Below are 24,722 nucleotides of genomic sequence, written 5' to 3' on the forward strand. Positions count from 1 at the left end.
ACTTCATTTCTGGGTCTTGTATGGGAGAGACAAGAAAAATATGCTTCTAGAAAGTAGAATATCTTTGATTTTTTTGTAAAAAGCTGTAAGTAAAAGGTTGTAAACAGAAAAAAACCACATGCTGTTTGGCATAAATCCCTCTGTCATCTTAAGAGAAATACTTAAAATTATCATTCTGATCATAGCATTACCTTTGTCACTGTTAGTGGGAACTAATTTATTCAGCAAATACATTCATGGGCAATGTTTTGTGACAGTACATTATTGCATTTCTTTTTTATAAGATAGTGATGGTTGGGAAAGTTAATATGGAGACAGGTGTTACTTCTGTGGGTGTTCTGGACAATTTCAAAGTATTTGAGCTGCGTTAACCAAGTGATGTTGCTGGATAACATCACTCAGACTGCTGGACACAAAATCTCTTTAAAAGAAACACTTAAAAAAAATAATTTCACACCAAATACCATGTTAAAAAAGTGTATATTTTATTTTAAGGGAAGCAACCAAGTATCAGATGTATGATAACTGTTTTTACAAAAGCTTCTGTATTTGAAAGCTAAACAAACATGAATGTTTCATATTCTACTTGTTCCTTTCTTATGTTCTCCAAATGAATAAATACCAGTACAAAGAGTAAATTCCTTCGTTTCGCTAAAAAAAGAAAATTATGCTGTAAAGTTTCATATTGAAGGTAAATGCTTATTTTACATTTCAGTTACCCAGAAGAAAATTTTATGATCTCCTCCGACTGCACATAATGGAAGAGTTCTATGCCATGTCAAACCAGATCCTACAGCTGCAGTGCCAGTAAGAATGGGCTTAAAAAAAAAAAAAAAGAAAAAAAAAGAAAAAAAAAAGAGAACTATCAGTAAAACTTACCATACAAATCATCCCTATATGTATCACATGTATATATTTCACATATACCAAGTTGCACAGACAAATAAACACCACAGATTTAGTACTCCTTAACAAATAGTTAAAACACAACAGAAATCCAACTGAAAAATCTGATTATCTACTACTTAGTTCCAGCAGCTTCTTACTACATTTAAGTAAGATACAGCAAATTATTCCATGATAACAAAATGTTTCAACTATTTTCATTATCATTAACATAACTTATTATAGGCATACTTTCAAACTCAGAAACATTTCTTAAATGAAATTACTTCCTGTTACTTAAGCATACTCACTACTGGTATGTTTGGAGATAATAAATGCATAATAACTCCAGCAAAACAAAAAATAGTTCCTATGCTTTACATTCATTGTCTCTGGATATATTTTCATTAATGATTTAAAATATAATTAGTTCAAACCTGTAAAATACACAACCAGTTGTTTTTAGTCTCTTTAGAACTAGAAATATGAAAATTTATTAAATAAATTTATTAAATAACAGGTTAAATGAGTTTTTCTTCCCCTTAGCACTGATAAAGCAAAGCAAAATGTGACATATAGATCAAGCAGCTTTTAAAATAGCAGGTTGTGTGATTTTTTGTTTTCCTCAGCATGGATGACACAAAACAAAATAAAATAGGTAGACCAAACAGCATTTCTGGATGGTTTGGGCTAGTTTTCAATTGTAGTTTTTAACTATTTATGGTCATGATTTGAAGAGAATAGATGTAATCCCAGTTAAAATCTGAACTCAAAAATTTACCTGGGGATGTCCTAAATGGTGAACAAGAAGCTGAGTAGTTGTCTTTCCTGGATATCCAGTGGTTGCAAACAGATTTTCATTCACTTGGGACCACCTATGAATAAAATCAATGTGCTTTTCAAATATCCCTGTGAGACTATCAGAAGTGCACATGTGGTTATCTGCCTCATGGTTAACTGTGTGAAGCTGTCAGTCCACCGACACCAGAGAAATTGAGAGAAATGGCTTGTAAATGATTCACCACCCACAGCCCCATATGCATGTCATTGTAAAACAGAAAAAAATCATGCGGACGTTACAGATATATAGTAAATGTAGGTCAATCACAAATTTCACAAGCTTTATAGACCAGGTCCCCCTAAAAATTATTTAAGTGAGACACAACTGGGTCCCTAAACTCACAACTGCTTGCATATACATATGCAAGATACAAAAAAGCACAGAACAGAGACAACATTTATACCTGAATAATCTGGCTCGATCAATGTGGACAGGTCTTTTATCCTGTGGGTAACTAAAACAGACATTCAGGTTAAAAACTGTTCCACAAGCAGCTATAGCTCATACTCTAAGTACCAAAAGCATGTATCATTTAAACAGTGAAGGGGACATGTTGTCTATTCTCTGTCAAGAAGCTGAGGAAAAACCAGAGTGTTACTGCAGCTTATATATCAATTTGGAGTAGGAAGCCTGAAGCACTTACCCAGTTTATTATGGTTCAATAATTATCTATTTGTGACTTAGAATGAAATTTTAACAAACACATAAAACTTATAGTGAGAGGTAAACAGTAGTGAGATGCTGTCTCAAATAGACAAAAATACAATGTAATTTTTAGCAGATAAATATTGATAAAGATGAAACAAAGAATACCAGGGAATGATCTAGATTGACGTCATAAATCCTAATGAATGTTCATTTATTTACTGAAGAGGTGATATAATACACTGCGTATTTAATTGCTATATTAGCAAAGTAGCCACATCTTTTCATGTACTGCTTAAGAGGAGAATAAAGAAACCTATCTCACAGTGTATACAAATACCTGGAGCGAGTGATGTCCCAGATTAGCCAATCACTTCCAGCAACTGCTCCAATTTTAAGAGTATTTTTTAAACACCAGTCTGCTGACATCAGTGGTGTTTGTTCACACTCTAGGGATAGAATGGCCTGCTGCGTAATTAGATCATAGAATCGTATTGTTCCATTCTTCTCCGCTACCATCAGCTGTTAAGAGAAATCAAGAGAACATTGTAAACTTAGCATGTAATGCATCTTAGTATCTTTCCTACTCTACATCATGCTTTCAAGCAAACATTAAAAGATACAATTTTTCACTTTGTACCAGAAAACATTCTCCTGAACACTATTCCACCAATAAGTAAAAAGCACTTTAATCTATACTACTGTCACATTATTATACAAAAGGATGACATAATTTTATTTCTATATATCTTAAGATATATCTTTCTCTCTAAATATATCCATATACATTTATATCTATATCCATATATATATATATCTTTTGATATATAATATATATATAATTTTGGTGCTTAGAAGCACCAGTTTTAAACCACCATTACCCTGTGCTTTTAGAGTTGTAAAGCAAGAAGTTACTCTTTTAAAATAAAGAAGTTCCTGTTCTGAGTACAAAGAACCGACTGACATAGTGCTGTACAAGGAAACAACAGTATTAATCAGTGTAACTGTAGAAACTGGATTCACATTTACTGATTTTATATAACAGCGTACTTTATCCTATAACACTTTGCAATAGATTTTATCTACACTTTTTCCATTAAAGTGATATATCAAGCAGGTGTTTATTAAGTACTGTAGAAAGTTTCCTGATTAAATGATGAAAGAGATTTTCTCCATGAAGAGACAATGGTTCTGAGGTAGTCATGAACAATAATTAAAGAAGGCTAAGAAGCGTTAAATACAGTACTCCCAATAACATCCAAATTTGTTTGGAAAAAGAGAGCTGTCACCAAAACATGCTGTTCTGCAAAGCAAAGGACATGGTGCAGTAAGCATTTTGACCCGCAATAAGTTTTTGAGCAAACATCATCTGTCAAGTTTTACTAACTTTTTGAAGGGGTTTTTCTTAAAACAAACAAACAAAAAATCCTTTGTCTACTCTTTGATAAGGGTCAAAGAAAAACTAATATGTACAATTGGTGTAATACTGCAGTATTTGGCAAATCTAGCAATTTTGTTGTGCTAACAAAGCTGCCCAGTAGCAAACATATTGAATTGTGATACCACTTCAACCAATGGTTTTCCTAGTTTTCTTAGTAAGGACCAGATATTGATAATTGGTGGAAAGCATGATGAGAATAGAGATTTTTCTTCCCTATTGCTATGTAAATATTTTGATACCTTATTTGACTGCTTTTCTCTGGTTTAAGTGTGTGTTTTGTGGTAGTCTGAACAACTATTTGTAGCTGCTTAAGGCATTTATTGATTGGCACAACAGGAATAATAAATCCAAGATTGCAAGGACTAGACCATTAATGAAGCTGAATATATCACCTGATTAATCCTCCCCAGTACAATAAACAGATAATATAAAATCACAGTTTATTGATTTGGTTTGAATTTTCAGCAGATACTTCATATATTCAAAGCAAGAGCAGTAACAAAAAAGTCCCCTGCTAACTTCAAACAGATACTTTTCAAAACTTGTCATGCCTTATAAAGTCTGTGTTATTGGTCAACCGTGTTATCATGACTGATAAAAACGTGAACTTTTCTCTGGTAACTTTAAGTTAACATGCAATCAGCAGAATAGTTATCAACAACTGATGTACGTAATCAAGAAGGCGTATTTCTGATGGGAGGAGTGAGTGACTGAGGGTAAAATTACGAGAATGGGAATGAGAATTCATTTACAGCAACTTCACATTAGCAGATCCAACCAATATCCAGTTACAATGTACACTAGCTCCCCAAACTTCAATCTTACTACAGCATCGAACATTCATAGTTTAGATAAGTCCACCCTCCTGTTTTTTTAAAGGTGGTGAGGGTGAAGAGCTGGAAAACACAACCTTAAAAGCCTCCTCAGGATGCCAGCAAACACTCATTCCAGGAGAACGTAAAACGAAATGGGCCTTCTCATTTCCTTCCAAATCCCAGACCCTAAAGGAAAAAAAAAAAAAAAAAAAAAGCAAAGTATTAAACTGTTTATTGTCATTTGATTGCATATACATTAACTTCCAGTGCCTCAATACATTCACAAAGGAAGTGAACATATAAAATAGTGTTCATGCTTTATCACTTCAAGAAGTCAGTAAAAACAGTCAGTGCTGAAGATAATGTATTTTAAAATTGATGAACCAGGCAGAGCCTCTGCTTAGAAGGACAATATCCAAATAATTTGACTAGTTGTCTAAATATGAAATCTAGTTCAATTTATTCAAAAGTCAACACTACAGCCTTTATACTATACCATAAATAACAGTGAGACAATACAAAGTAGGAGAGCCAGTGTTGATCTAGCTGATACAAGCAACCTAGAGTGAAATACCGAGCAACTTAAATCATCCACATTACTATGTAAATGATAAGACCATGCACTAAAGTACTTTGCTTGTCTAATAAATGAATTTCCATTTTTTCCTGGTAAGACAAGATTGAGTAATGGAAATATGAGACACCAAAAGTGAAGCTAAAAGTGAAGCTAAGGCAAACAAAAGGATCTATAGCAGAGGTAACACTAGCTCACAAAGGATCATGGCAAGCTTTCAACAAATAAATCACATGTGCCAGTTTAATCTTTTCCTTTAGAAGCACCTATGGTACATATTTAAAATGTAGTTAAAAAAATATTTTAAAAATCAACAATATTTAGTCAATATGGATTGACAGCAAAGCATATGCTGAAACAGCAAAACTAGGTTATGTGATGAGTAAGTTTTCTTTGGATGCAACTGATATGTGTGTTAACGAGTCATGAAGCTACTTAGTTTATAAAATGCAACAAAATCAAACCTGAGACTCTTTTACCTCACAGCCACTGGTCAACTGCCTCTTTTCCTACAAAATCAGTAGCTCAGTTGTAGGACAAAAACATCACAGCTGTGAACATTAGTCTGAACCACAAGGCTTCATAATATTTATATGCGTTTGCACACTGAAACATACACATATACCCTTCCTCCCTGACATGCAAAAGCTTAGAAATGGCCATTTTTTAAAGTACTGTTCTGTACAGTCTTTTGAGTTAGATAAGTGGCTACGTATTATTATTGTTTATTCTAGAGGATTTTTGCTGACTTCCTCCAGACTTTTTCAGTTTATATCTCACCAGGGTGCTTAGAGCCTTATATTTAAGATATTTCAAAAAAACTCTTAAATAATACATCATAAGTCTAGACAAAATATATGGGAATAAAGAAAATATATTTAATGAACAATGTTATTTTCTTATGCCAAACCACAAAAGATCAAATATTTGTTCTCCCTGTAGAAAACACAGGGTCTCTAATCTTGAAGAATCAGTGTCCTTATTAAAAAAAGTCAAAACAAAAACCTGACAACTCTTTAAAAAATGAAATATCTACTTGATTAGGTAATTTAGAAACATACAATACTTTCTTCTACTGCCAAAAATTTTGCCTTGTAGATTTGTCCAAGTCAAATCAACACTTTCCATGTGTATTTACTGTGCAGGGAGAAAATTATGATATAACAGAAGACGGTGAATCATTTTGGCCAAAGGAGCATGCCATCATGTTTCCTTCCCTGAAGTGAGTGAGGTTATTAGGTGTTGAGACAGAATTTATGCTTTCTACCTCCCTATTTTTGTTATTTATAAAATCCAAACTTGTATCTCTTACTCTGTAAGAATGGTAAGATTGTCAGTAACAAACTGTACAGGAGAGGGGGAAAAAAAAGGATAAATGCCCCTCTTATATTTTCTTCTTTCTTGGTAACAAAAATGGTATCATTTAGTTTTGGAGAAAAAAACCCAACAAACCAGGCAATACATATCAAAACAGATCCATGCTGGTATGGAAGTTTACAATTACATATGTGTTCAATTAACTCTTTTCAATATTTCTTTGTGACTAACCCAAGTAAAAAATGTGCAAAGACCAAAAATTTAGCCAAACTGAATTTCAGTTACTCAATTACTCAGTAATCATAACCAAATCAGCTACAGATGCTCTAAAACCCCTCTAGTTTTGTCCACATTCCTATCATGTAAATCAATCCAAAAAGACTGAGCATTTTGTCTCCCATTCAAAGCCCTTGAAATTTTACTAATATTACCATGATTTTATACCAGAGCAAACTAGTGTCTACTTTTCTCCAAATATCCTTATTATTTGTAACCCTGCAATGTGTCACCCTCTTACTTCTCCTCCTCCCCCCACCAACCACTGTTGTATAGACTTGTTACTGGGCTTGTGATGGGTTTTTTATATTTAAGAAAGCTTCCACAATAAATGTAAAGGAGGAAAGTTTGAATGACCACAGTTGAAAGAAGGGCCAAGGTTTGAATAGTATATAGTATGTAATCTGCTCAGTAAATTCATTATTTTTTAAGTAACTAAGGACTGAGAAATTATATATGGTGCTCAAAAAATTTAAACTAACACAAAATACAGATAGTTGTAAATGCCATTAAAGAAAATTCTTGAGATATTAGTACACTTCTTTTGTCAGTTGCATCCTATGATTAAACAAACGACAACTGCAGTTATCTCAAAGTATGAAGATATTCAAATTACAGTGGAACAACTACTGTATGTTGTATACATCAATATGGATAATGACACGCTGCATATATGCAGTAATTTTAATCACACAATGGACTTTTATTAAAGTTGGCAAAGTATTCATCAGAACATCTTAAAACCTGTCTTGTGGCAACACAGATTACCCTTATTTTATATGCTAACTTTCTGAATTCTGAGTAATTGTAACTAGAGAGTAAAACCAAATGCAAACTGAATAAAAACCTTCATTTGCAAAGGTAAAAACCATAGTACTACCTTCAGGCATTTCTCAGATCCCCACAAGATGGAAGTAAAAAAGGTAATTCTTTCAACATAAAATTGCCACCAATTTTAATGAGTGGTATAGGGGCTAGAAAAACCTCGACATCTGATACCATTCCCAGCCACAAAACACGATAACTTGAACTATAACTCACTAACTACTCTCTGACCTACTCTTAAAAATGCTCAGCTTGTTCTTGGGTTTTTTGTTGTGATTTTGTTGTTTTTTTAATAATATCTAACTTACATACCCCCTGCCAATGTTTCTTTATATCTCCATCAGGCATAGTCCATGTGTGAGGCATATCCTATCACCCCGAAATGTCTGGAGCACTATAGAGAAGGACAGATTCCTTTTACAGATATCACACAACAAAGGTAAAGACCAAAGTTGTTCCTCATTGAGCATAAGGAGTGAGGAGAGGAAGATCTCAGAAAAGGAAAATGGAAGTGCAGAGATTAGTTAACACTGTGGAGAATACAACCAACATTGGCCTTGTCTCAGGTCTTCTGTCAACTCCATGAGGAAGTGGTTATCAGAGAGCTGAAGAGGATACTGGGCAGGACATGAAAGAACAGTAGCCTGAAGTAGAACTGTAGAAATTCCATCTAGCTGTTCACAAGAACATCAAGGTGCAATATTCAAGATAATTTCTAGTAATTTATTTTATTTTACTAACAAAGAATTTAAGTTTTTAGAAATCAGGTAATGCACTGTCCAACTATCAGTTCACTGCTGCAGAATCTGTATCAGAATTAGACAGCAGAACTCCCTATTCAGCACACTCTGTGAAACAAGCCACAAAAGTGGTTGCATGAGGAGAAAGGGGAAATTGATCTCTACTGCCTAGCACTAGTTCACCAGGCACAGCCATCTTAAACCATCTCCTGACTCAGCATACAGGTTCCTAAATTTGTGCCTGTAGAGCATGTCCTTCACTTCTTTCTGATCCATGAAATAAAAGCCTTTTCATCCAGTAAACGTGTAAATACTATTTCAGAAAGTTGACCCACGTTCGCTATTTTCTTTTGGTGCTCAAAGGAAATGTCAATGTTATTAAAGAATTAATAATTAGAATCTTTCAGATTTTGACATTAAAATCCATGTTACCTCTAGCTTCTTGTAATATCTACTTGGATATGCAAGCATTGATCTATTTTTCACTGGTAACTGTGGGATGTAATTCTGATTATCCTCTGCAAGGTTGGTAGAAGTGGGAGACGCAGTGGAACTGCACAGGTATTATCTCAAGCATCTCAACTGACTGTTCTTCCCTAATATGCATTTCAGAACATGCACGCTCAGAAGTAAGTCCAAGAAATACACACTACTTCTACTACTACTACTACTAAAATACCCTTAAAGTTATCTAAAGCAAAGCCAGAGACCAAAGAAAAATTAGCTGTTAAGAGTTATCAGCTCATTGCTTCTAATGTAGATGTAGAACTAAATACTTCTGTGGCATGGCTGTTACTGAGAAACTCAACTATAATTCTGCCAATGGCTTCCTAAAATGCAAGGTAGCTGCTAAACAAATCTAATGCAATGATTTCTATTTAAAACAATTTATAGGCTAGACTACATTCTAGGACTATGTGATGCTTAACATAAGTCATAACATATCACACAGGAAATAGCTATCATTTCATCCACATATTTTGAAGACTTCCTAACTAAAGGCTTATTCATTCACACTTAAGACCAGACTGAAACAACGTTCCAAACATTTGATTTGGAAAGCTGATTTTTTTTTTTTTTTTTTTTTTTTTTTTTTTTAGCTGACTGGATTCTGTAACAGGAGACCAGTTAATACTCACATAGTGATGTGAAGTACAACAGAAGTTGTTGGTTAATGCTTGCACTGTGGCTGTAAAGTGTAACAGAAATTGTGTAAGACTATATTTGGGGGACATACAAGGACGTATAGAAAAAGTGTGCAAAGTCAGAGACTGGACTCTTAAAAATAATCCAAGACTCTCCTTTATTGTCATAAATTATAATGCAGAACTAGCTTGATAATTGCAATCAGCATACCTCAGAAAGGGTAAGTATTTTGGTATGACATTACTTATCTGAAGAGACGCTGGGGAATTCTATCACACAGATGAAAATAGAACAACATGAAATAAGATAACTTTTTAAAAATTTTGGCAAAAACCCATAATGAAGTGCAATAGCAATGGGAAGATTAAAATAAAATATAACTTTGGAGACTGGAATAAGTGAAAATGACACCTTTTCAACATAGCCAAAGACTGAAATTTTTATTGAATTAACAAGGTAAGACTTAAGTGCAACAAGTGCTGGCAATGCATTAAAGAACACAAGACAAAAAAATCCATACAGGCTTTCCTGTATGTCTAGAGAAAGACCTCACAGAATAACTAAGAGTACCACATAAACAAATACACGACAGATTAAAAACTCCTAAAACCAGATAAAATACTGCAATAGATTTTGAGATTCTAGTTTTAGTTTCCAGTGATATCAAACCTTTCCCTGGAATCTGTCCAGGAAGCAAAACTAACCTGGTAGACTGGCATTTGTGGTGTGTACAGCAGAGAAGGCTGAATTTGACAGTAACTGATAAATAAGTTCATAAAGCCCTTCTCTATGAAGCAACATGAGCTATGGCATAAGTAAAAGCAGAACTCAGGAATCAAAACCCAAATACATTGAGAAATGAAGTTGAAGATAAGTCAACTGTACATTGTTTTTCTATTACACAAAAAGAGGTTAAGTTGATGTAGTTCTACAAATAATGAGACAGGGAGGGAGAGAGGGATGAGTCTTTTTCAGCTTTTTAAAATACAAGCCAATCAGGCACTTGATGACCATAAGAAATTGCTGTGCTGCCATTATTAAGGGCCTGACGCTGTCAGTAATTGTCCATGAGGATGAAGCATGAGGTAGTTAACAATCAGATTGAATTAACCTTTTAACAGACAGAAGTTAATTCTCATGATGATATTTTCCATGAAATAATTCAAGAAACATCAGATAGTATCAAAAAACTACCAACAGTAAAGGGGTGTATGTCAAGCTTGTGCTGTTTTCCAGACATTTCCTACGTTCTTTTTGCAGATGTTTTGTTAAGTATCAGAACAAATGATTTGTACATCTGAATGCCTGCAGCCTCCTATACTGTGTTTCCAAAGCACAGGGAGTTGCGCACACAGTTCTCATTAGTGAAGTGGGATGCACATATTTATACACTTTTTTGAACATTTGCATTAAGTGTAGGATGTATTATAACTTTAAGAAATTAAATGAAATATTCCTTAAAGCTATCATAAAAGATTTTTTCTGATTCATTAAGCATGCTCTTCTGATACCAAGAAATGGACAAGCAAACTAAGTACACATAAATGTTATACAGAATTTTGAAACTGAGATATGAAAGGTAGATCATGAAGAAAAAACAACTAGATTTGAAGGAAAACAATTAGATTAAATCCAAGAGGTAATTTACTTTTCTGCCATGACCAATCTTGACTGTCAGCAGAAATGTATAAATATCCTAAATCTGATATTTTAATGTATACACAAGATATTTACTTTTATTTATTTTTACTTCAGTTGTAATCAATGTTAACACTCAGTTAAAACTGTCACAATTTTGTTTAACAGTAGTTATTTTAGCTATTTTCTCTGCCAGTCTTTTACCATTTTTAGAATTTTCCAGACTTAAAAAATAATTTTATTTTATTTTTCTCTCTTTTAAGATAGTAAAGCAATTATGAAATGCATAAAAAAGTGAAATACAGCAAAATTTAAAAATGACAATATCCTGCCAAAGATATAAATTCACTACATGCTTATGAAGAGCTTCATCCATCTTGGAACATAGCCGTTCTTGGGACAAAATGAAGCAAGTAATATAAAATATTTAGGATTCAGGATTTGAGTTTTTTATCAACTTTGCAGCTGTGATTTTTAGGTACAGGAATTTTGATCTTTAATATAAATACAATTGTGAGTAACTGCAACATTGCGGGATTTAAGAGTCTTCCAAAGGTGTCTTTCTCTCCGAAAAGCAATTCTTTTTAAGGTTGTATTAGTTTTGAGGTTCTCAATGCATGGAAAGACAAGATATTAAAGTGTACAGCATATTTACATACCAATACCTCTCCAATTATCTATGAACGCACATAACACTTTTATTCACAACTACATAACGTAGATGGCTACTGCAATTATTTTTTACATAAGAGTATTTTTAATTCACTTCCACTTCACAGCTGATAAGAAGTCTTGTATCATGAGACCAACAAGGCCAACAAAGACTACATGCAAGAAACCACAAAAATTCCTGAACTACATCGCAGCAATTTAAATGTAAGAACACTGAATATAACAAGGATCTGACACTGTCTGTCTTCCAGCCAAAATGACTGAGCCCAGCTCTGAGATGTCACAGTTGCAGCAGCTTGTGGCGAGATTGTTTAGTGCATGAAAACTGAAAATCTGAGTTCCTTAAAGGTCTCTGCTAAACATACTACTGAGTGAAAACCAGGGAAGATCTAGACATGTTTGTATATATTCCGTACATACTGAGACATTTTTATTAAGACTTAAAAGTGGAACTCTAACCACACAATACCCAAACACTCAAAATTTCATGTTCTTATACTAATTGTTCTAGAACTTTATTCCAAAGGTATTAACAGATGTATCCCGAGAACAATTTCAGGATAGAAACTCAGTGCAGACAGAATTATTCCTGTTCTTACATTACTGCTGAAGCAAATTACACAGTAAGTAAGGAATGATTTTGGTAAGTCCCAAGGAATGCATTTTCCATTAGTTTTGAAAGTGTAACCTTTAAATTCAATAAAAAAAGTCTTCATGCTCCACATGCATGAATGGAAAAAAATAAGAACTCGAGTAGCCAAAAAAAATCCTACTTATTTCCCATGGCTTTTAACCAAAGACTTCATGGTTTACTGCATAAAATGTCTTTCAGAATTACTAAGTTTAAATCTTGATACTATGTATTAATTATATAATTTCCTTTTAATTTAGTATCAATAGACTACTGGTTTTAAAACAGTTTTTTCATCCCAGAAACACTGAGCATTTCATAAAATAAACAAAAAAAGGCCACACATTCAAACAGCTCTTTGCTGAATAAGCCCCATTAGTTTAGATTTAATGAAGAAATCAAGGATAGGAAATAAATCAGAACAAGCTATGAGTAAGTCATATATTTCTGCTATTCATTCCTAATGATTTTGTCAGGAACATGAACAGGGCGTCTATGGAAAATCTGCCTGCTGGTCAAAGTAGTATTTCTGAGTTCTGTTGGGGTGCTAAAATCACAGGCCTTTTAGAATTTCTATTTATGTAGGACAGAATAGGTCAACTAAAGCTACTAAACTGTGATTTACACCAGTTGATGATCTACCCTTTACAAAATCTCATACACAGAGTAATCATTCTGGCTTTTTCCTTCTCTTTTAGCAGGTAGAAAATGGCTTAACTGAAAAATGACTTTCCTCCCACCCCCCAAGTACTATATGGTCATTTATATAGGAATTGATTCGGTGGTAACTTCAAAGAGCAAATACATAGTCAGGGAAAAATCTAAAACAGTTCCTTAACTGAGACAAATTTTGAATTATCAGAGCTATTAGAAAGAAAAGTCAAAGATGATGCTTTCTCAAGTCTCTTGCTGCTACTGCAATGACTTGCAAAGCCTGCATAGTTGCCCTCCTGATCTCTCCAACTGTGAGCTGCATGGGGATAAGAATAGCAGCTCTATTGATTCTTGTGTGCTACTAGAAGAGGAGGATGAGGGACCTTTCAAAGAGGAAAGGCTCCCATACTACAAAACCTTAACCAGCATTTTCCTAAGTATTTAGCTATGTTTCCCTTTTACTTACAGTTAAAAATAACTAAATCTACGGGTTCGAAGCAGCTATAATCATGGTATTATGAGCTGTCAGTACCACTGTATTAGTATGGTACTGTCCTTAGGCTATGTAATCCCACCTCCTAGTAAGGCTAATAAATTTGGGTAAGTGGACAAGTTCACATACATGTACTGGTTTTAAACTTGACTCATCTGATGATTAATGGATAGACAGTCTGTACAGTTCAGTGCTGAACTATGCATGTCTTCTCTCTCCTATTCTCATGCCTTTTATATCTGGCCCAGCAAGGGAAATTATAGTGTAGGTTATTCCAAGACAGAACAGCTTTCTTCACATTGTATCTATTTACTTCAAAATGTTGCTTTGAAAAAAACCAACCCACAGTCACAACCTAGATAACAAGACTAGTCCACCTGTTGTCTTGTTAGTGGGATGTGAAGGCCCACTAAAAATAAATAAATGTACGTTTATTTATTTAAGCAAGCATATAAAACATACACAGAAAAAGTCAAACACTACTATTTCAATAATATTTTGAACAACATGCATACCTGCAGGTGTGATCATCACTTACACTTGCAACTTCTTGACCTTCTTTGGGAGCAAATACCAGATCATTAATGTAATCTGAGTGGCCATCAAATGTCTGTTAAACAGAAAACAAGACACCTTTTACTTTTGAGCTGACTTCCATCAGTCCACAATATATTTATCAGACTCACTAAAGGAAAGATGTACAAGTGTTAAGATAAAGATATAAGTTTGCATGGAAGGTAAAAAAAAAAAAATTATCGGTAACTGGAGTTCTTTAAAATTCATGAGTAGACTCATACTGCAGGTGAAAAGACCCCCCACTATTCCTTGTAGTTACCACAGAGGTCAGCTTGATACTTTTGTTTGACAGAGATGCGTGAATCAAAACTTTTTTATCCTAGTTTCAACCACTGCATGTTGAAGGTAGAAGATAATAAATCTCAGAAAGAGAACAAACAGGAAGTGAATGTGTGCATGATCTACATATCTTAAAGAACTCTGATTACTGCTAAGTAACTCATCTCTGAATAGTAGCTTTTACTAGGGGTTCTTGCAAGCAGCAAGAGGTGTTTGCCTGATGGAGCAATAAATCAGCCACCTGTCCAGTATATGCCCTTTTCCAAACACAACTAAAGATGGCAGACCAAAGGGATACCTTTAGAAAGGCAGTGAAAAAAAACTCTCAGTGAAAGATGAAACAGAAGATAATGCATGCTAAAGACTAAGGAAACCAAAAATGAGGAACAAGCAAAACCAAGCAAGCCGCACCACACCTTAGCAATTAAGCCCAATTTCTATTAAGCATTTGAGAACAGACACAGTGCTTTGTGCTCTCTGCTTTACATGCTGTTGTGCTGAAGAGAAAAGAAAATGGGGTATAGTGCACACTCTTCTGTTACTGTGAATTAATAGATCATCCATTCTCAAATAATAGGATACAAGCACTGGTTGTGTGAACCTACATGTGAACTGTCACTCAGAGGCAAACATTTACGGTTGTATCAGAAAGTACAATGTCATCTCAAAGGAAACCTTGTTACTGTGTAACTGTTCTCACCTGAAGCTTCTTAATCATTTTTATTTTGAAGTACTGAGAATAATTTACCTGTAACAAAAACCAATTTAAGAGCATAGCTTTTCTGAATAAAAGCAAAATCCCAGTTTTAGTAAAATTAAAAAGTTAGATAATTTTTATGTATTTTGAAGGCTTTTCAGCTATCTTGGCCATAATATCAAGACACCTTTTTTTCCTCAATTCCACTAAGTGTTTTGTACTTATCTGCAGACATCAGTAATCTTTTGAGGTTTACAGTATCCACAAAAACCTAAGTTAAAGAACTTACACACATTTATCATTAAACAAGCATGCAAAATTCATGTCATTTAGCATCAATTCAAAGTTTGAAGTACATTCAAATTAATTCACATGGGGGCTAGGTATGAGCAAATCATCTCTGGTCTCATTAGAAAATCTGTAGCTAGTTAAGACACCAGTTTGCTCCATCTGAGGATTTACACATATTTTCTCTCATTAACCACATCTATGGTCTTTTCGACAGAAATCTCACTTAAAATTTTAAGTCAGACAAATGTCCATATGTAGATGTTGTATCTGTTCCTGTTTCATCCTCTTCACTCCCACTGATTTAAGTCTCAAGGCATAGCTGCTCTTGTTTTGCCCAGCAAGGTATCATAAAAAGGAGACAAAAATATCCTCTGGATAATAGCATGACATGGAGATTGCAGAGGAAAACAAGGTCAAATGAAAACAACCATTTCCACAGTTTTCTGAAAGGAAAACACACTATCTGTTCTCCAACTGTAGCTATTCTGAGGACGAAATACAGAACTGAAAAAAAAAAAAATCTCTCAAGCATGCACAATAACTAAATCCCCCTCTCTAAAAATTTTATGAATGCCTCATCAATTCAATACAGAAACGTTTTCAGCAGCCAACTTAATAAAATTATGAGCTATTGCAAAAAATTGAAACCTAGTGAATTATATTAGAATTAATACATCATAAGATGATGCTAAACTATTTAGACAGAAATGCCAAGTCTTTTGAAAATTTTCAGCATTTTGAATTCAAATATCCTGCCTTATTTTACTTCCACAGTTCTGATGAAATATGCTTTTTATTAAACCAAGTTTGAAGCAGGAGAAGGAAGCCACAATTCATTTCCAAATCAAAACCTCAAAAGAAGAAAAAGATTTCACAAAGATCCATCAGTCATATTTTACCTTTTGTTTGTTGTTCTGGGCTTGATCCAACCCATAAATTTTGGATTAGTTGTGTTGACAAAGTAATGGAAAACTCAGTATGCTTCAAGTTCCCTGTTGATAATTACATCAAGACAGTTTTTCCACTGGGAAAACTGAGTAAGATTACTCTGTCTGTCCCTCCAGAAGCAACACATACTAATTGTTTACTATAAAAGACAAAATGTTCAGAGATTACATTTTGACTGTAATCACATAGTTGCTTCAGTTTTGCACATTTTGTACCTCTACTGAAAATCCCATGTGTAAAGTGTGCACCATAAAATGGATCAAAGTCTTCCATGTGTTCATTGTGAGTTCAACCTCAGGTTTATTAAAGAGCTTTTCTGAGGTATCAGCTTACTGTTACTAAGAAACCACTGTATCAAACTACTGAAAGCCAGCTCAGCATAGATCACTGAGTATTTGTGAACATCTGAGATTTTGAAAATACTTTAAATCAGTTAGGTGTTGCTTTTTTCTTGACAATAATTATAAAATACAATGATCATACAGGTATAAGAAGATGATTACCCAAAGTATTTTCCACACTTTTTGTTAAAAATCCCCAGATGATAGCCTCAAAGACAACATTTTTACCCATATAAACACACTAGTTTACATTCTTCCCTTCACTAACAAGTTCCTCACTATTAGGTAAAAATATGTATTTTTAGCTGTTTTCTGATTATATTTAATATGAGACCAAGCCTGACCCAGTTACAGTATGAATTTTTACTTTTTCCTCAGTCTCAGTACATCTATAATAAAGTTCTTAGACTGTTAATTCCAGTCATGGAATAAACAAAGCTAATAGCTTTACTGTTAAATTCAATCCAACACTTCTCATTTGTATTGCATAAGCACCAAACAATCTTTAGTCTTCTGTAGTGTCAAAAATGAATAAGCATCCATGATATCTTCAGCTGACAAAAATCAAATTCTTTAATCCTTCTGTCTACACTGGACACTGGAGGACCTTATTCACAGCAACTGGAGTTGAATAATTAAGATGCTGTAATTGCTTGTTTCCTTCTGGGGCAAAATAACTTCTATGTTTCTAGTACTTAGAGCTGTGGCTGTTCACCCTAAATACCACATTCTAATGTCCAATACCTGTTGTATTAATGCTCTGTGGTCTGTATACTCACTACCTATCATAAAAAATTATTCTGGTGTGTTATGCAATGAACACACTTTTGCAGAAGTTTGTAACTGCTTGTCAGAGCATTTTGTGTAGAAATAAGTCCTAAGGGTAGATGAATCAGTTCTCCAACTAAACTTTTTGTATGAAAAATAATTGCTATCTTAATGGAAATGTAAATGTGGCATTTCAAATTTATTTCTAGGCATCCAGTCAAAGCTACTGTGTAATAAATTCCCCTAAATTAGAAATGCATGTTTTAAAGTGTCATCTGTGTTGGTCAGATACCAGAAAAAAAGCCTTGTCAGAACTGGGAAAACAATAACTCATCACAGAAATTCTATTCTGAAAAAACAGCACTCAGCAGACTGTGCCACTGAGTTGCCCCCTTTGCTTCCCTGGTTGTAATAGACAACATGCACTGATAATAAGCTAGAAATTAATCATCTAATTGGGTATATTCAAAATTGCTGTTATTTTAAAAGTGTTGTTTGTAATCTCATTCTAATTCAGTAATAATCAGCTTACTAGAATTCTTCATTAGAATAAACTTGCCTATTTGAACTTGTATGTTAAAAGTCTAAATTAATGAATTATCAAAGGTGTGTTTGTGTGAAGTTATAATACTGATTATTTCTCTGGAAGCAATTAGTTCCTAATGAGCAAAATGGCAGATTCTACTGGTAATTCCTAGTGTTAAATCTCAGCTGCAATCCACCTCAATGTGGAGAGTCTGAAGGCTGGTGTAGACATGAAGTCTACTCTGGAAGGTATAGAACAGTACTTTTGGCTAAGGACAAGATGATGTAGGACAGGAAGAGGTAGGAAACTTATGAACTATCACAGCTGTCACATTCAGTTTTTGGCAAAAACACATAAAACCGTTCATCATTAGTTAACCCCCAATAAAAAGAATTAGCAGCTTTCATATTTATTAAAGATTTGGAAAAATCACTCATCCATGGCTTGAACCAGTGTCCACTGAAGTCAAGAAATTTCTCATTGATTTTAGCGGACAGTACATCAAATGCCTTGTTAATCCAAATTAAATAAGAAATTATAATTTAGATGATGAATTTAGCTGAATAGAGCCTGTAGAGCCAGGTTCAACAATATGTCTGATTATTTTCACTTATTCACCATCCATCATCTACACTTATTAAAGATTTCATCCATTCTCTTTCTTTTGTAGTCTTACAAACAGTTCTAGAAATTTCTCAAATTGTAGTAGACATACATTAATTAATACGTAACTACATTCTTCTAAAAAGTTAAAAGATTTAATTCACAACTTCACTGTGAGGTTACACTGGTGGCTGCAGTATCATAAAACTGGCAGATACTATATAAATAAATAACTTTAATACAAGGTGACAAACGTCAACTCACAAGCAAATAGCATTAGGAACTTTTAGAAGTGCCACCCAAGTTGATTGTAACTGTCAGTTATACACACCACTGCTTGCGTGACAAATCCATATAAGATGACAAAACATGAAAGAAGGAAATTAAGGGTATGTCATGTATGAAGTAACATAAAAAGTATTTTCTTTAAAGAAAAGATGTTGTTTTTAGTAACATCCAGCTTTACTTATGCCATCCATTCCATTACCAGTATGGCCACATAGGTGACATCTGCGATTCACTTAGTTTCTGTACAACAAATATGTCTTACTAATACAAATTATCAAACCACAATGGAAAGTCTATTATTTTCTTTAGACTCAATACACAACTCTCACCAAAAGATGTATTATCATATTCCAAAGCACTAAAAAAGAAGGAACCCTCTGCCCTGATTTTTTTTTAATATTATTAGCCTTGCTTATTCTGGGTGAGACCTCAGCAAAACAAATTCAAACTGGTTAGCACAAACACCTAATAAATATTAGTACTTGGCCTGGGACATTGTTTCAATGGCAGAATTTTGAAGAATATGTACATATCCAAGTGACACATGAGTTGACATGTCTTGCAAACAAAAGATATCTCCAAAAAACCAATCTTATAAAACCAAGCTTATAAAGTGAAGACAGTGTTTAGATCTGGCTTCTTTTATATCGCTGGCTTAAGAACACTACCATCTACACTGAAAGAAGGGGAAATGGAATTGTATTTCAAGTAGACATTTCCTTTGTTTTTATCTTAGAAATAAACAAGTGACAGCCTATGGGCATGTTTAGTGTACCTGCCTGCAGTTATGTACTAAATTCAATATTCTTTCTTTAAATTCTCTACTGTTTGAAAGAGTTGAATTGCAACTTCCAGTTCCCCATGAAAGAGAAATTACTAAATTTGCTTTTCTTATAGAGAAGTCCAATAACCTATACCTCATAAAATTTTACAGGTTTCTATAGAAAGGAACCTCATCAAACATGGTACTTGAAATTCACCTGTAGGACACTGTTTATATTTTAGATGATCCATAAGCCTCTACTTGCTTTTCTTCAATTTGGTTAAATTGTTACATAAACACTTTTAAATCAAAAGATCAAATAGCTGATAATTATTCCCTCTTTAAAGACAGAAAGGTATACACAATACCATGATTTTCCCTAGAAAAAGAATCTGTCACAGTTCAGTGCTCTATCTCACACAGTACATTAAGCAAAATGGGGCAGAAGGGAAGTTAAAGATTAGACTTCACTAAAGACTAAATTTTTATAAAATCAGTTTAGTTGCCCTTACCTTAAATTCATTCTTGTCCTGCAGGTCTGAAGTAAATAGCCTCAACTTCCTGTCAGAAGCTGCAGTACAAAACCTACAATCAACAGACAAAGAAAAGCCCCTCAGTCAATTAACACTGCAATAGTTGACTTTTTATCAGTTTCCCTTCAGTTTAAACCTGGAAAGTGACATGCAATGAAAATTCAGATTTTGAAAAAACCCAAAAGCTTCTATCTCAACTTTTTTGCTTTGGCAACAAGCAGAATAATTGAAACTGATCTGTAAAATAGTGTGTATCAAGTGACAAGAATACTTTTTCATGGAAAGAAACACAAAATATTTTACAAAGCTAAATCTGAATCAACTATTACCTGAAATATCTCTCACAACTGCCACTGAAACTTTCCTTGGAAAGAAGTTAAGTGGCAGAGCACAAACACACTCAGTGTTTTAAAATACCAAAGCATAAATTCATAAACCAATTTCTAACATTTTAAACAAGACCATACAAAAATGTAGCAGTAAGCAACTATCATAATTTTGAAGAAGCTTTCAAGCTACGGGGAACATTTTAATTCTTAAGTGCATATTTAATAGTTAACTATCTTCCCAAATCAATGTGTCTCATAAATAGCATCTGACCTACTCCTAAACAAAGCCTATACTATGCAGACCATTACAAATAGCTTTAGAAAGCAGGTTATTGCAAGAGTTTTATCCTTAGTAAAGTTCTTAAAAGAATTTCTTCTTCATAGATGTACAAAAAAGAACAAGCTATAATTTAGGTCCATTAAAATAATGAATAAGGAAAAAATTATTTACTGCTACTTCGCTGGGGCGAGGGGGAAAGGGCACAAGAAGTAGAACAGAAAAAAACAAACCCACACACAAAAAAAGAATGACTCTAAGAATGAAAATATTGTTCTACTGAAGTGTTCAGAAACTTTGTAAGTGATTTCTAAAGAGTTAGATTTCACCCATAAGCTTTAAAATTAGTCCAATATTATGGAATAAGCAAAACCAGGTAAGAGGCAAGGATTTATTGTACTAATTTATTATAAATACCTTATCTGGGGAGGTAAAGCATCAAGTCTAGTTTCTGGACTCCATGCTATGGCATCAACTCTGATTCCATGATGGAATGTTCTTAGTGCCTTATATTGCATGCCTTCCACTTCTGCATCCTCCTCCTATAGAAACATTGTAGTTAGCTAATGCAGAACACCACCTTGCTAACTTCTAACAATTCAGACTGATATGAAATTGAAAGGCTTTCAAAATTACATGTTTCTGTGATCTTTTTAGATTGTAACACCCTCAAAGTAAAAACCTGGAACACAAAGAAAGCATAAAGTTGAAATATCTAAGTACTTAAAAATAGATTAAACGATTGCAGTCTCAAGCCAGAGGCCAACGTAGTGCACAAAAATGAGTTACAAAGTTGGTGAGCCCGTTCTTGGCACAAGTACTGTCCTCACAGACAGAACTAAAGCCACTTGTAACAGCATGGTAGGTAAGTACACACGGCAAGAAGAAACAATGGGAACAAAAGCAAGCAGTCATTTCAGCTATCTTCTCTCCAAATTGTTTTTACACCATGGAAAAATGCTAGCACTTCCAGAACAACATTCTTCAAACAGCAGGAGTTAGAAAGGTAACCTCTGTCATCTAACATGACCAAAATTACTAACTTGTCTATTCTTCCCACTGGTGAGCAAACTGGATGGCAGGAAAGATGAAACGAGTTGGGGTTGTAGAGTCAGTCAATCAGCTGACCTCTAAAAAAACCTAAAGTTTTCAAAATATCTAATGGAGAATCTCAAAGGATATTTCTACAAAACTCCCTCTAGATCACAATTCTTCTTTAAGGTGAAGAACCTCTCTGTATGCCCTCTGAATATGTGGAAGCTAGGAAGAACCTAGCTGAGGCAGAATGAAATTATCCAGTTTTTCAGTGCTTATTAAAGAAAGGAGAAAGAACAGCATTTTCTTCCCCTACTTTAAAATACTCACTGATTCCATATGTGGAATGAAGGATATGAAAATTATAGAAAAACTACCTTGTACCAGTGGTTGTCAAAATTCTAATTAGTTTCTTTTCAAGACCTACACTAGAAACAAGATTACAGGGCAATATAGATGGCAGTAGGTTTTTGTGGTTAGCACTAGGTGCTTTTCAGAGAATTTCCAACAGTAAGACTTTGAGGAACAATAAAAAGACCAGGTATGCTGTTATTCATATTAGATAAAGTACAAAAATAATACTGTATAATAGAGAAGTGAGTTAAAGAAAAAAAGCTTAAAAACAGATTCCAAAGATAACAGCTGTCTCCTATTGATTTTCAAGCATCTAGGCAAAAAAAAAAAAATCTCATACAGTCTAAAAGTATACAGCACACAGTATTTTACATTTTAAAAACTTTCATAATATGATGACTAAATAATTTAAAGGTAAGAAAACATATATTACTGTTTCTAACAGTCTGTGAGAGAGATCCAATAAAAACAACTGGGAAAGCAAACCCCCCAAAATTAGTTATTTATACTGTCCTTTCTTAAAAAAAAAAAAAAAAAGTATAAAATTAACAGACACTGTAGTTGTAAATTTTAAAGTACTTGTAATCTTTGCTGTTTTGCAGTCTAGCTGAAAGCTTTAGAAGGCAATTTAATCTAAATATCAACTGTACATAGAACAAAAGATAACTGTGCAAAAAAGGAGCCAATTATCTTGTGAAGGTAAAGAACAACATACAGCAAATGTTGTCACATATTTCTAAAGTTATGTGCTTAAGTTCTTGGGTAGCAGTCACCAACACTAGGAAGAGATACCAAAATGGGATTACTCTTTCAGTAGAGTATTTCTGGGTTTTTTGTAGTTTCTTTAAGGAGCACGGTGATAGGACAAAGGGTAATGGTTTTAAACTGAAAGAGGGAAGAGGTTGCCCAGAGAAGCTGTGGCTGCCCCCTCCCCGGCAGTGTTCAAGGCCAGGTTGGATGGGGCTTTGGGCAACCCAGGCTAGTGGAAGGTGTCCCTGCCCATGGCAGGGGATTGGAACTACATGATCTTTAAAGATGCCTTACAACTCAAACCATTCTATGATTCTATTCAAAAGGAACTTTATAGCAGCAGAAGGGTAATTTACATCTGCATGTATATATATATATATATATATTTTTTTTTTTTTAAGCAAATATCCCAGACTAAGTTTCAGGAAGCAACTAACAAAATCAACAATAACAGAAACTAACCTGAAACCTGCATGTCCCAATAACAACATAATTATTGCCACCATACGCAATGAGGGAACATGCATCTCCACTATCAAACGGATTGAATTTTACCACATGCACATAATCTTCACAGTCCACAGTGTAAGTAGTGTTTCTAGCAGAATCCTGCTTCATTTTCAGTGGACTAAGTCAAGGTATCACAGAAGTGATGTCTTCTCCAGGATGAAAATCAACATTCCTACATATAAAGTTTTAAAAAGGATGCATTACTCATTTGCATGAAATAAAATATAAAAGATATTTATGGCACAACAAATTAAAATTTCCCGTAACATCATATCAAAAGCTGCACTTAAGATCATTATTTTTAGATGCAACTTTTAGTTTCATCAAAAGATCAACTAACCTCACTAACAACCATTCAAAACTGTCTCTACAGACTTCAGCAATAACTGCAGATTTTGTGCTACTGTTGGCAACCCAACTCCAAGACAAGAAATTAAGTAACTGTAAGCACCAAAGTCACATACAGAATTTTTACATTTTCAGCCAAATTACAAGAAATCATATTACTACCTTTAAATTCTCTTTACCTGTGTACTTCTTTAAAGACTGTATGCATCTAACTAAAAGCAAAGTTAATCAAGGCTGCAAAACTGTAAATTAGAATACCATCATGCATACTTAAACATGGTTTCATGACTTAAGTCACCTCAACGGCGGACGGAGTGCCTATACCTCTCTGTACCAAAGAACTTGTACGCTATTCAACTAATTTTCAAGAAATCAGGGTGCTAGAACACAAAAGGCCAAGATACACAACTCCTTTTAGTCCCAGTACAGATTTGACACTAGTTTAGGGTTTTTTTTAATCCAAAAGGATTAACTTTTTGGGAAATCAGACCTTTAATTACACAGCACATGGAAAAACAGCTTTAAATTTCAAGCCTTTAACAGATTTTGCTGTGTTAGTGATCTGAAGATCTCACATCCATGACTGAATATTTAGATTTGGAGCCACCCAGGTTTGATATGGGCATCACGGAGATGCAAAGCAGCTCTCCATAACGGCAAAGCTTATTTATTAATTAAGAGGACAAACCACCACATTAACATAAATCCCATAACCATATAACTTGTATAGCTATGCTCCTTAAGGCCAAATGCAAATTTTAACCCTAGCCATAGTTTTTTTTTCTTTAAGGCTCCCCACGAACAGAGGCTACCAGACTAGCTTTAACTGAAAATACCAAGAATGCTATTAGCTTCGTTATTTTAGCAAACACAATTCGGGCAACTGAATCCTGCGTGTAGCCGTCACGTCCCC

At 34.1% G+C, this 24,722-nt stretch overlaps 1 protein-coding gene across 1 annotated transcript; it reads right to left on the minus strand.

Moving 5' to 3' along the window:
• Positions 1–461: 461 nt before the first annotated feature.
• On the minus strand, positions 462–23,640 carry NUP37 (nucleoporin 37). Its single transcript, XM_026840950.1, has 9 exons — positions 23,414–23,640; positions 21,230–21,354; positions 20,186–20,258; positions 14,109–14,203; positions 4,723–4,813; positions 2,712–2,893; positions 2,130–2,180; positions 1,667–1,760; positions 462–818 (listed from the first exon to the last, which is right to left on the minus strand). The coding sequence occupies exons 1-9, from the start codon at positions 23,567–23,569 to the stop codon at positions 705–707; spliced, it is 981 nt and encodes a 326-aa protein (XP_026696751.1). The 5' UTR covers positions 23,570–23,640; the 3' UTR covers positions 462–704.
• Positions 23,641–24,722: the final 1,082 nt, after the last annotated feature.

The sequence above is a fragment of the Athene cunicularia genome (genome assembly GCF_003259725.1).
Source record: "Athene cunicularia isolate RWA chromosome 1 unlocalized genomic scaffold, athCun1 chr1_part2, whole genome shotgun sequence".
Lineage (NCBI taxonomy): Eukaryota > Metazoa > Chordata > Aves > Strigiformes > Strigidae > Athene > Athene cunicularia.